Here is a 12,057-nt window from a genome sequence, read left to right on the forward strand (position 1 = left end):
ACATCATTAAATAGAACCAATACATTCTTCTTCAGCTGTTTGTTTTTGGAGCCAACAGAAGAATGGGGCGGGGCTCTATATACTGTTGCTAGGCAGATTTTGTTAAAACTGGCCAATCAGAGCAGAGGAAGCCTTTAAAGAGACCACAATGAGTCTGTTTGTTCAAGTTTCAGGAGTTTCCTCAGAATAACAGTGTTTTCTGTTCATTATGGAGGAGGTTCTGCAGGTCTTCGTCTGTCCCAGATTTAATCTAAATCATCGTTTCTGAAGGTTTATTGTTGCATCCATCATCGTCTTCGGTGTCAGAGGAATGAATACTTCATGAGAGTCTGATATGGAAGCTCAAGCTGTTTGTTTTATCATGTTCAACTTCCTGTAAAGAGGCTTTGATGAGTATTTTTAGACCCTGAGCTGCAGAGTCTTCCTCTTCTTGGACCTCCTCCTCCTCCTCCTCTGCCTTCGTCTGAATGGAGGGTGGGGGTTGGCATGACGACAGACAGGAAGTGGGCCTGTTGAGTCATACCATAGGATGTGGGTGGGGCTATCAGACAGACAGAGAGGGAGGCAGACAGCAGAGCAGTGAAGGCTGGGTCTGGACCAGGATCAGGACTCTGAGGTGCTGAACCTGCACTGAGATCTGAAGCTTCAGCTCAGGATTTCACAGCTTTGACTTCGTCTCTGTCGATGTTGCGGGTCATGTTTGTCGTGGCGGTGACCAGAGTCATATGATCTCCTCAGGAAAGAACTGCAGCGCAGACTTCAGGTAAGACGCGCTCACGAAGATCTGAGGGATCTGGTCTAGAGATCACATGAGGAGGTCCTGAGGTGGGATCATACCCATGATCTGGATCACACGCATCTCGCGGTCGGCCGGTGGTGGATCAGTCGACACCACCGCAAATGAACCGTGACTTTAGTAGAAACTAGATGAAATGAAGGTCTAAGTCAAAGCGATGAATACTGACATGAACAAACATCTGTCACTGAACATCGAACTCCTACTGAGTCAATAAATCCAGATACTGTTCCACAGATCTGATGTCAAGGTTCTCCTCTACAGAGAACTGCTCCTCCTGCATCTGTCATCATGTCGTCCATCTCATCATCTGTTGAGATGTGACTTTTCTGAAGAACTTGAGTTTGTTTTTGTTCATGTTGTATCATGAGTTAGTGGAGGTCATTTATGGAGGAGTCTCTTCTTTACAAACTACAGACACAGTCGACTGACTCTGGGTTTAACATCTCAGACAACCTCTACTGTTTGGGCACATTACCAGAGGTCACCAGGTAAAACTAGACCTGTACAAATAGAGATAAAGACAGCAACTCCAGTTTAGAGGTCTGACAAATAATCTCTACTAAACATCCACCTTTGGACCCATTTTATTATGGATTAGAAACCTGAACTGACTTGAATCCACATTTCTCTGATGGGACGAAGATCGTTTCATGTTGTTATTTCTCTAACAACAAAATGACATGTAACACAAACTCTGTGGGTTTAAGTGAACAAACTGAAGATAAGGTTGAACTTAAATGCAGATAAAGAATCACCGTAAACCACCTGAAATACCATCGCCAGACCAACACTCATGGTCCATTGAAGGTGAACTTTAACTGAGGAGTTTGGACAACTTGTCGACTCCAGATGATGAACGAAGCGTGCACATCAACAATTTTGATAACAAATGTCACCGTATGTTTTCAAGTTTACAAGTGGATATTTGATTTGAAGGGAAAGTTGAAGAAATCAGATGTTTACCATTTAAATTATTTGTAAGACAGAGGAAGATGAGTAATATGTGAAATAAGCAACAAAATCAAAGACATACAAGGAGTTGCAGTCTCCAATTTCTTTATTTTTTATTGAATTTCAGTTTAACTGTGTTCTTCAGGGTCAGTGTTTTTTCTTGTTGCATCTTTTGTGTCAGTTCTGTCTTGTCCTGTACTGTCTCTGTCATTTTCATGTTGTTGCATCTTTGACGTTGTTTCCTTTTGCGTCTTTGTCATGTTACATCTTTGTGTTGTTTGTGTTCTGTTGTGTTGTCCTCATTTAGTTGTTGAGTTACTTAATTAAGTTGTGATTTTACTTTGTTCTTTATTAATTATTTATTTCACTAATCTAGAAGTAGTATCTATAGAACTATTATATAATAAATGTTTATCACCATAATGTGCAGTAAACAGATTGGGCAGTAAACCCATAAGATAAAATTCACAGTCTGTGTTTTAGTCGACATTAAACACAAAATAAAGACACAAGACAAAGGCAAATTGCGATGAATATGTTTGGTATTTTATTTCTATTTCTATTTGACACAGAGTGAGAAAATTATGAAAAAACCACAGATAAAACAGCATAAATCCTGAGTTCAGTATCTCTCCTCCAGAGTCTGGTTCAGGAATCTGCACACAGCTTCATGTTTTAGTAAAATGTCCATATTTGGTGTCATGGCTAAGACCGAGTGGAGTCAAACCGAAATGATGCTTCAGCTCCATCTGCTCCATTACCATGACCAGAAGAATCTGAACCTGGACCTGGACCTGAACCAAGACCTCAGAGACACTTTCTTTACTGGTTATTTTTATCATCCTGGTCAGAAGAGAAAAAGAACAAAGACAGGAGGAGGAAGATGAGGAGAAGGAGGAGGTCCGGGAAATTACAGGATGATGGCAAGTCTGGAAGTGGAGTTGGTTCTGATTCTGTGAATCTGTGGGGTTGGGTTTCTCTCTGAGGTGTACCAGGACAGTCTGTATGTTTATTTCAGCTTGGTGTTTATCTGTCCTTTGGGTTAGTCTGGGTAGGTTAAGGGTTAGTCTTCAGAGGATTAGGGTTACTCTGGGCAGGTTTGGAATTAGTCTTCGTAGGTTTAGGGTTAGTCTGGGTGGGTTTAGGGTTAGTCTTCATTGGTTTAGGGGTAGTGTTCGTTGGTTTAAGGTTAGTGTTCGTTGGGTTAGGGTTGCTCTTCGTTGGGTTAGGGTTAATCTTTGTTGGGTTCTGGTTAGTCGTCCATTAAAAGTCTTGTGTGAATGTAAATCCATGTTCTCATCTGACCTGCAGACGATGACGACTCCGCGGTTTTTCGTGGATGTTCCTCTCTACATACTTGCCCATTATTTCCAGTCACACCAATTTAGATACATCTCCGCATGTTTCTATGTTGGTTTAATGTGATGTGATGTTGGGTCCGGTTATTCTTCGTCATACGATGGACAGATGTTTGTTATTTGGAGAAATGAGCTCACATTTGTTATAGCTCCTTATTTTACAGCCAGACCTCAGATGTATTCATTTATTCATATTTTTTATGTTCTGGCATGTGTTGTTTTTTTTACATTGTCTTGCAGGTTGTATCTTTTCTATATTGTTTTCACGTTGACTTCATTAAAACTGAGTCTATTTTGAGGAGTAGAAAGTTCAGCTACTTGTGTCATAATGTTGGGAGTAAAAGGTAAATATAGTTCTAAAACTACTGCAGTTAAGTCCACACAATAAAAGACACAGAGGTGCTGTTTCTGATCCAGTTTTACCGTCAAATGCATCCAGTGTGATGTGAATGATGTGTGTGTTTGTGTCTATTTCTGTCTGTGGGAACACAGCGTTCATTGTGAAGCAGCTGAACAGGAAGTGGAAGTCCACGTCTGTTTTTGTGGAAATTACCACACGCTCATTTCACACTAAACCTGTGATCCAGCGTCCGCCCTTCACAGCTGACAAACAGGGACGTCCTCCATCATATGAAGACAGTCAGAGCAGATCCAGACCGTCACCTGTTTTCTGAGTAAACCAACGAACCAGTTAAATTAGGAATGTGATGAACTCTGGTCTGATACAACTATTGACTGGGTTTGATTAGTGAACTGTGACGCCCCCTTGTGGTTCCTGATCTGCTGTTTTGAAGCAACTAGTTTGTGATTTGATCATCACCATGTTGGTTTTTTTGGAGCTGGAAGTGACTATATTTAGACAAAAGGGGTGGGGCCTGAGGGGTCAGAGGTGAGCTAATGTTAAATGCTAGCTTACAGACTCAGTAAAATAGTGAACTTCATCAAACACTGAATCATAAAGTCAATGTACATCTTGTTAGTGGAACCTGTTTAACACATTTACACTGGAGGGTCTGTCAGGATAAAACTGAGTTTTATTAAAATAAATAAAAGTTTCTCAAATCTAGGGGTAAAACGATTCCTCGAGTAATTCGAGTACCTCGATTACAAAAAATGAGTGAGGAATTTTCCCTGCCTTGAGGAATTGCTTATTTAATTGTAAAACTCAAAGCACGGCATTTCACACTTAATGTGGCACGACGCGTTTACGTTACTCACGCAAAGGAAGATGACGGAGGACGTGGAAGTGTTCGGTTGAAGCAGCGGGAAGATGGAAGAGGCAAGTGAATACAACAATGATGACGAAAGACAAAAAAAAACAATAAAAAGGACGGAAAATATCGGCAGTGTGGAAGCATTTCAGACTGAACAGCAAGGTGAACACAATGACATGTATCCGTTGTAACACGACCCTTCCATACCACAACAGCACATCTCCGAAGTAGCATCTTCTCCTAAGACACCCAGAATGGAGCGGAGGACCCCAGATAAAATAAAATTAACGTAGGGCAAATCCATGAGATTAACGTTAATGTACCTGATTAACATAACCTTAGTCCTGTGGAGGGCTAGGTTTCTGTTAATTATGGCTACTGTCGAATATGTGGATAGTTTATTATGACTGTGACAAGCACAGATTTAGGCAGTGAGCTGTGCACAAGTGATTTGCACAGTTAATTTCCCAAAAGCACGGCCAAAATGGTGCATGGCTTGCTGAAAGTTTTCTCTTACCTTGTCACAGCCAAATTTTGGCAAAATCCAACTAATTTTTGCAGAAATGAAGCGAATCATCAATTAACCGGACATGTGTGTGGTGGGTTATACAGACAGATAAGGTGGGGGGTCATTGCTGTGATTCTCCTGAATATAACAGAAATGTGTAGAAGTGTTCATGCATGGATTCGTTCCAAGTTCCCATTCAAATGTTCTTCCCTCTTTTATGCCACAACACATTCCTGTTTTGTCTAAATGGTAAATTCTGAAACTTAAAGCTGCCAAAGTTCAGTTGCACAACTAAAAGGCAATGTTTATCCCTTTTTTTAAATTTATTAATGCCTTATATTTTTGATACTTACAAGAAATACTAAGTTGAAAGTAATAAAATTTAATTTATTTTTATTTGTGTTTGCAATTGCCTCTCTGGAAATGTTTCTAGTCAAGAAAATACATTTTGTTGTATATGCACAATATAAAAGTAAGAAATAAAGGAAAGCAATTGGTCCTTCATTATAAAGTGAAATACCTCATTTCCTCTTGCATATTTATAATTGCTCTTTAACCAAGCAAAAATAAGTTTTATCCGATTACTTGATTAATCGAAGGAATTTTCAGTAGAATACTCGAATACTAAAATATTCAAAAGCTGCAGCCCTACTCATGTCCAACTCAACAGGTGGACAAGCTGTCAATCACACCTGTCAGTCATGATTAGAAGATGCAAACAGGAACCATCTACAGATGGACCAGATCACTGATTAGAGAGTTCAAATCAAACCAACAGGACCAGAATGAGTCCAGGAAAAATACTAACCACACCTGCCTCATATGTAGCAGGTTTAAGTCTGTGGGAGACAGAAGCAGCATCTAGTGGCCGTCAGTGGTATTACAACTACAACGTATCAAACTTCAGTTTGGATCTGAGGGCGTGAACATACACAGACCATCCTCTGGTTCCTTCATGAACTGTTCACTGGTCTGAGGATTTGAAGACCCCTGATAGTGATGTTTAATGTGTCCGTCCGTCTGTCCTCAGGTCATCACCCCCTGCAGACGTCTGATTCTCTGCGCAGACAACAGGAAGGAGATGGAGGAGTGGATGGCAGCTCTACGCAGCGTCCAGAACCGAGAGAACTATGAGGTCTGTCCGTCTATGTCTGTCTGTCTCTCTGTTTATCCGTCTGTCTGTCCGTCTATGTCTGTTTATCTGTCTGTCTATGTCTGTCCGTCTTTGTCTCTGTATGTCTGTCTGTCTATCCGTCTGTCCGTCCTGACTGTGTCCGTCTGTCTCCCAGTCCACCCAGTACAGCATGGACCACTTCAGTGGGATGCATAACTGGTACGCCTGTTCCCACGCCCGGCCGACGTACTGTAACGTGTGCAGGGAGGCACTGTCCGGCGTCACGTCACATGGCCTGTCGTGTGAAGGTATGTGAACATATGAAGGAACATACAGACATAAACACTACATCAGAAACATGATTCTGTAACATTGAACCCTGAATGACCTACAGTCTGGGAGATAAACAGATGTTTTCATGGTAAACACTTTCAGTTGGAGTTTGTGTCAGTTATTTTATTCATAAATGTCACATAAGTATTTTTGAAACGCAATGACATAAATTTAAATTGAAGAAACCAGATGTTTTATGTGTTTATTGGACTGCAACGACCGGTCGACTAGTTGACAAATAGTTGGCTGCAAAATTAGTCATGGACAGGTCGTTAGTGACGTCATGAACTCTTGTTTAAGGAAAATGTTTATTTTATTGTTAATTGCAACTCCTGAATATTAAGCTTTGTTTAGCAAACTTTGTTAGACAAATGCTTCTGCAATATCTGTTGAATATTCTTGTTAAAAGAAAGAAAAGAAAGGCAGAAAGTGTATTTTATTACTGAAATAAATAGAAATAAGAGACTTTTTTTTTTTTTTTTTTTTTTTTGCAGTTCATAATCTGGCTTGTTGACTGTTCAAACAGTCATTAGTTGCAGCCTGATTTTTTTTATGGTCAGAACACAACAAACTCCCAGCAAACATCCTCATAAATCTACAGATCATTCACAACCTTTGACAGTTACATGAGTTTTCAACAAGTTCAGTAAAATGCCAAAACATTGAAATGCTTTGGGTTTCAGTTTAGAATAAGATAAGACTTTATTGATCCCATCATGGGGAATTTCACAGTTGACAGTAGCAACATACAACACACCAGTGCAAAAGACAGGCAGGTAGAATTAAACATACTTGAAACTGTTAAATTAAATTGGTATTTACATATTAACCTTGTTTACATTGTGTTTGCACATTTACATGGTGTGATTTGGGGGTGGGGGGAGGGTTTCTGTGAACTGTTCTATAGTCTGATGGCTGTGATGAATGTGAACCAATCGAACCCTCCTAATAAATGTCCTTGGTCTCTGGTCCACTCCCTCATGATGACACTCATCTGAATACTTTTACCTGTTTCCTTTTCCTCCTGACGTTGTCTTCCTGTTCTTTCTGCGACAGTTTGTAAGTTCAAGGCTCATAAACGCTGCGCAGTTCGAGCCACAAACAACTGTAAATGGACGACTCTGGCCTCCATCGGGAAGGACATCATCGAGGACGAGGACGGGGTGAGACACAAACAAACACACGTTTATTAAACCAAAGCCCTGCCTCCGTCCCTGACCTTTGACCTCTGACCTCTGCCCTCAGGTGTCCATGCCTCATCAGTGGCTGGAGGGGAACCTTCCGGTTTCCGCCAAATGTAACGTATGTGATAAGACGTGCGGCAGCGTCCTCCGTCTGCAGGACTGGAGGTGTCTCTGGTGCAAAGCCATGGTAAGTCCACCTGAATCCTACCCATCAGCCACTGCTGCTTTCATCATTAGGGTCCGAGCACCAGTTGGTTTTATGTCACAGTGACATGTTTTCAGCTTCATCCAGATTCTTCAGCTCATCTGCATATATCTGGTCAAACTCTTAACCTTAATTCAGTTTTTCTTATCTATCGTTAGCCTCATGGTGTAATTTCTTTAGGTCATAGCCAGTGATGCAAAATGAGCCAGCAGTGTTAGGAGAGTAAAAGTATGCAGATTTCACAGTTTGGCCGAAAATATGACTTTGGCAATTATACTATGAGGCTAACGATATAATAGAGTAGAATATCATCTGTGCACAGTAGGAGGGGAACTGAATGTAGTCATTATGGTTCCATTATTGAAATCCCTTAACGATTCTCAGTGGTTTGGAGAATAAACTATAGAACAACTGGCTTTGTTTGCATTAACTCTTTACTGTCAATTATGCACTAACATTTTGCATTGAATTGGATCAAACCCTCTACATCAGTGTTTTTCAACCTTGGGGTTGGGACCCCATGTGGGGTCGCCTGAAATTTCTAGTAATTTATTAAAAAAATCCCAAAAATTACTAATAAAAAACCTCTGTTGAGTTGACAGAGACAATCCGAATCCATAACAGACAAACTGTGAGTGTGAAACTGCAGCACTGTGGTTCTGTTTATCTGTCAAATGTTCATTGTGGTCAGTTTCAGATGCCGCAGCTCTTTCACAATTCATAGTTTGAGTTATTGTTTGTTCAGTATTAATTGTCAGCCTTGTAAATACAACCAGGACCAGGAGGAAGTAGGAGGAGTTTAATGTTAACGGCTGCAACAGAGGACACCTTACTGTAGGCTCCGCCCCCTTTGCTAAACAGCCAATCAGAGACGTACCATTGGTGCAGTTTAATTGGATGCTGTGGTTAAATGTTTGTGCGTGTTGGAGGTATTTAACCCTTTGTCGTAATGGAAGATGTACGACCTTTGTAAATGGACCTAATATCAACTTTAGAGGAAACAACCAAAATACAGAAATGACAGGATGACGCATTTGACTTGATGACATCACAGAACTGAGAAGTGGGATTGTTAAGTAAACAGACAAACGATTCCCAAGAACTGAACTACTGGGAACCAGGTCTCTACAAGGACCTGTTGTGGGTACCCGTCCCGGTGTACAGGGACATGATGGGTTTAACGTCTGTGGTAGATATTACCACAGATACATGACATAAATGATGCCTTCAGATGGTCTGTGATGTTCTGGTCCTTCTGAACTGTGACCTGAACTGAATCAGATTTCTAGGAAAACTAGACCCAGTCTGGATGGAACTGGATTAGATGTGGTTCTAATCTGTGATTCAGATCATGCATAAGGATTCGAAACAGCGCCCAGACCTACTTCTGCATCTGTTCCACTGGTTTTCTGTTCATATAATGTCGACTCTTTCTCCATTTTTTCAATCACGTTTTCAACATCTTCTGTAATGATCGTCTCTTCAGTCGGAATGAAACAAATGTCGACACATAAAGCAATTTGAGTCTGAAAATCCACAGATTATGGAGTATTTTGAAATCCTTCAAAACATACAAACTTCAATCTGTACAAAAATGCAGAGTGGTAAAAACACTGTGGTTTCCATGAAACTCCAGTGTTTGTCACTGAATCAGGTTCAGTTTGTGAGTGGATGAATTCTGGTTAATGTGTACATTTCTTTCTTTTTTTTTTTTTTTTTACATTTTGTTATTTTGGAACTGCAGTTTATATTTCAAAGCATAACATGTATAATATCAAGAGCAGTTTTGGTCCCACTACCATGCACATATTTTATAAATTTCAATAACTATATATCAATCATAAATGAACAAACTAATCTTCATTTACAGTAAAAATGAACTTCTCTACAACATGAAACTTCATTAACCATTAAAGACTTACAACTATTTTGTGGGGATGTGCAAATTAATTTTTCTCTACATTTATTGCAATTTAAGTGACTTATCGTTCATTATTACAATATCACCCTCTGCATTTTGCATTTTTCCATTGGAAATCAGGTTTTTCCCTAGTTTTAATTTACAGATAGCAATTGAGTTGATTATGTAGATGTTCATAAAAGCTCAGAGTAAATTGATAGATTATTCTATTAAAGCAGAACTGAAGAAAAAGTGACTTTTCAGCAAAACATATTGAATAAAAAATATGAGCCTCTGAACATCCAAATAAGACACATCTGATAATGAAAAGCTGAGAAACTACATTTTACCTGAAGTGTTTCAGTGTATTGATGTCAGATTAGTCTGTGTTTTTAAAATGTTATTAAATATTATTGATCTGTGGATGTTTTTGGTCGCTGGAGCCTGTTCAGGCCTTTAAGGGTTAAACACTCATGAACTCAGTGTGAACGTTTGTGTCTGATTTGCTTCTGTCGTCGTCAGGTTCACTCCGGCTGTAAAGAACACCTGTCGTCCAAGTGTCCTCTGGGTCAGTGTAAAGTGTCCGTCATCCCTCCCACCGCCCTCAACAGCATCGACTCAGACGGTGAGCACCTGAACGCACCGGCCGAAGGCTCATTTATCCATGAGAGAGTGTGTGTTTGTGTGCATGTGTTGTGTTGTGTTCACTGTCTGTCCTTGTGTTGCGTTCAGGGTTCTGGAAGATGTGTTCACTGTCTGTCCTTGTGTTGCGTTCAGGGTTGTGGAAGATGTTGTGTTCATTTTCTGTCCTTGTGTTGTGTTCAGGGTTCTGTTAGGTGTTGTGTTCACTGTCTGTCCTTGTGTTGCGTTCAGGATTCTGTTAGGTGTTGTGTTCACTGTCTGTCCTTGTGTTGCGTTCAGGATTCTGTTAGGTGTTGTGTTCACTGTCTGTCCTTGTGTTGCGTTCAGGGTTCTGGAAGATGTGTTCACTGTCTGTCCTTGTGTTGCATTCAGGGTTCTGTTAGGTGTTGTGTTCACTGTCTGTCCTTGTGTTGCATTCAGGGTTGTGGAAGATGTTGTGTTCACTGTCTGTCCTTGTTGCGTTCAGGGTTCTGTTAGGTGTTGTGTTCACTGTCTGTCCTTGTGTTGCATTCAGGGTTCTGGAAGGCGTTGTGTTCACTGTCTGTCCTTGTGTTGCGTTCAGGGTTCTGGAAGATGTTGTGTTCGCTGTCTGTCCTTGTGTTGTGTTCAGGGTTCTGGAAGATGTTGTGTTCGCTGTCTGTCCTGTGTTGCGTTCAGGGTTCTGGAAGCTGTTGTGTTCTGTCCTTGTGTTGTGTTCAGGGTTCTGGAAGATGTTGTGTTCGCTGTCTGTCCTGTGTTGCGTTCAGGGTTCTGGAAGCTGTTGTGTTTGCTGTCTGTCCTTGTGTTGCGTTCAGGGTTCTGGAAGGTGTTGTGTTCACTGTCTGTCCTTGTGATGCGTTCAGGGTTCTGGAAGGCGTTGTGTTCACTGTCTGTCCTTGTGTTGCGTTCAGGGTTCTGGAAGATGTTGTGTTCACTGTCTGTCCTTGTGTTGCGTTCAGGGTTCTGGAAGATGTTGTGTTCGCTGTCTGTCCTTGTGTTGTGTTCAGGGTTCTGGAAGATGTTGTGTTCGCTGTCTGTCCTGTGTTGCGTTCAGGGTTCTGGAAGCTGTTGTGTTTGCTGTCTGTCCTTGTGTTGCGTTCAGGGTTCTGGAAGGCGTTGTGTTCACTGTCTGTCCTTGTGATGCGTTCAGGGTTCTGGAAGGCGTTGTGTTCACTGTCTGTCCTTGTGTTGCGTTCAGGGTTCTGGAAGGCGTCCTGTCCGCCGTCCTGCACCAGTCCTCTGCTGGTCTTCGTCAACTCCAAAAGCGGAGACAATCAGGGCGTGAAGTTCTTGCGTCGCTTCAAGCAGCTGCTGAACCCGGCGCAGGTGTTCGACCTGATGAACGGAGGACCACACCTGGGGTCAGAACCACAGTTTTACACTCACCTGTCATGTCGCTGACATTCCATACAGAGGGGGAAGTGGGCGGAGCCTGTCGGTGATGATGCTGATGAACGTCCTGTTTGTTTCAGGCTGAGGCTGTTTCAGAAGTTCGATACGTTCAGGATCCTGGTTTGTGGAGGAGACGGCAGCGTCGGCTGGGTCCTGTCGGAGATCGACGCCCTCACGCTGCACAAACAGGTGGAGTACCTGATCAGACGCCGTTAAACGGAGTCAGGACATAGCATAATTTCATCGTGTGGTCACAGTTTAACCCATAAAGACCCAAATGTCCACCTATAACCTGAACCATCTACTGATCTAAACTGTTTAATACCAGTTGATCCATTAATCCTATCAATCCATGTCAATAATTGGTGTAAAATACAGGTATTCGTCTTTTCATGGTCATCAGATATGACCCATTAGGATTTTCAGAGGCTCCACAATTACCGTGGAAACACCATCATCTTCTACAACATTGATTCAC

The 12,057-nt window shown here is 41.5% G+C and overlaps 1 protein-coding gene across 2 annotated transcripts in view; it reads left to right on the forward strand.

The window, feature by feature from the left end:
- The window catches only part of dgkd (diacylglycerol kinase delta), a 36,082-nt gene that overhangs the window by 4,665 nt on the left and 19,360 nt on the right, over nucleotides 1-12,057 (forward strand). The window contains exons 1-8 of one of the 2 annotated variants that reach the window (XM_030152639.1): nucleotides 551-763; nucleotides 5,861-5,965; nucleotides 6,120-6,252; nucleotides 7,334-7,440; nucleotides 7,523-7,648; nucleotides 10,089-10,191; nucleotides 11,386-11,548; nucleotides 11,660-11,768. In XM_030152639.1, the coding sequence (XP_030008499.1) occupies nucleotides 5,912-5,965; nucleotides 6,120-6,252; nucleotides 7,334-7,440; nucleotides 7,523-7,648; nucleotides 10,089-10,191; nucleotides 11,386-11,548; nucleotides 11,660-11,768 (795 nt within the window). In that variant the 5' untranslated portion in view covers nucleotides 551-763; nucleotides 5,861-5,911. Of the gene's footprint in view, nucleotides 1-550; nucleotides 764-5,860; nucleotides 5,966-6,119; nucleotides 6,253-7,333; nucleotides 7,441-7,522; nucleotides 7,649-10,088; nucleotides 10,192-11,385; nucleotides 11,549-11,659; nucleotides 11,769-12,057 lie in introns of those variants that run through there. The other variant, XM_030152638.1, reaches the window with a different exon arrangement.

This window comes from Sphaeramia orbicularis, chromosome 13, assembly GCF_902148855.1.
Source record: "Sphaeramia orbicularis chromosome 13, fSphaOr1.1, whole genome shotgun sequence".
Taxonomy (NCBI): domain Eukaryota; kingdom Metazoa; phylum Chordata; class Actinopteri; order Kurtiformes; family Apogonidae; genus Sphaeramia; species Sphaeramia orbicularis.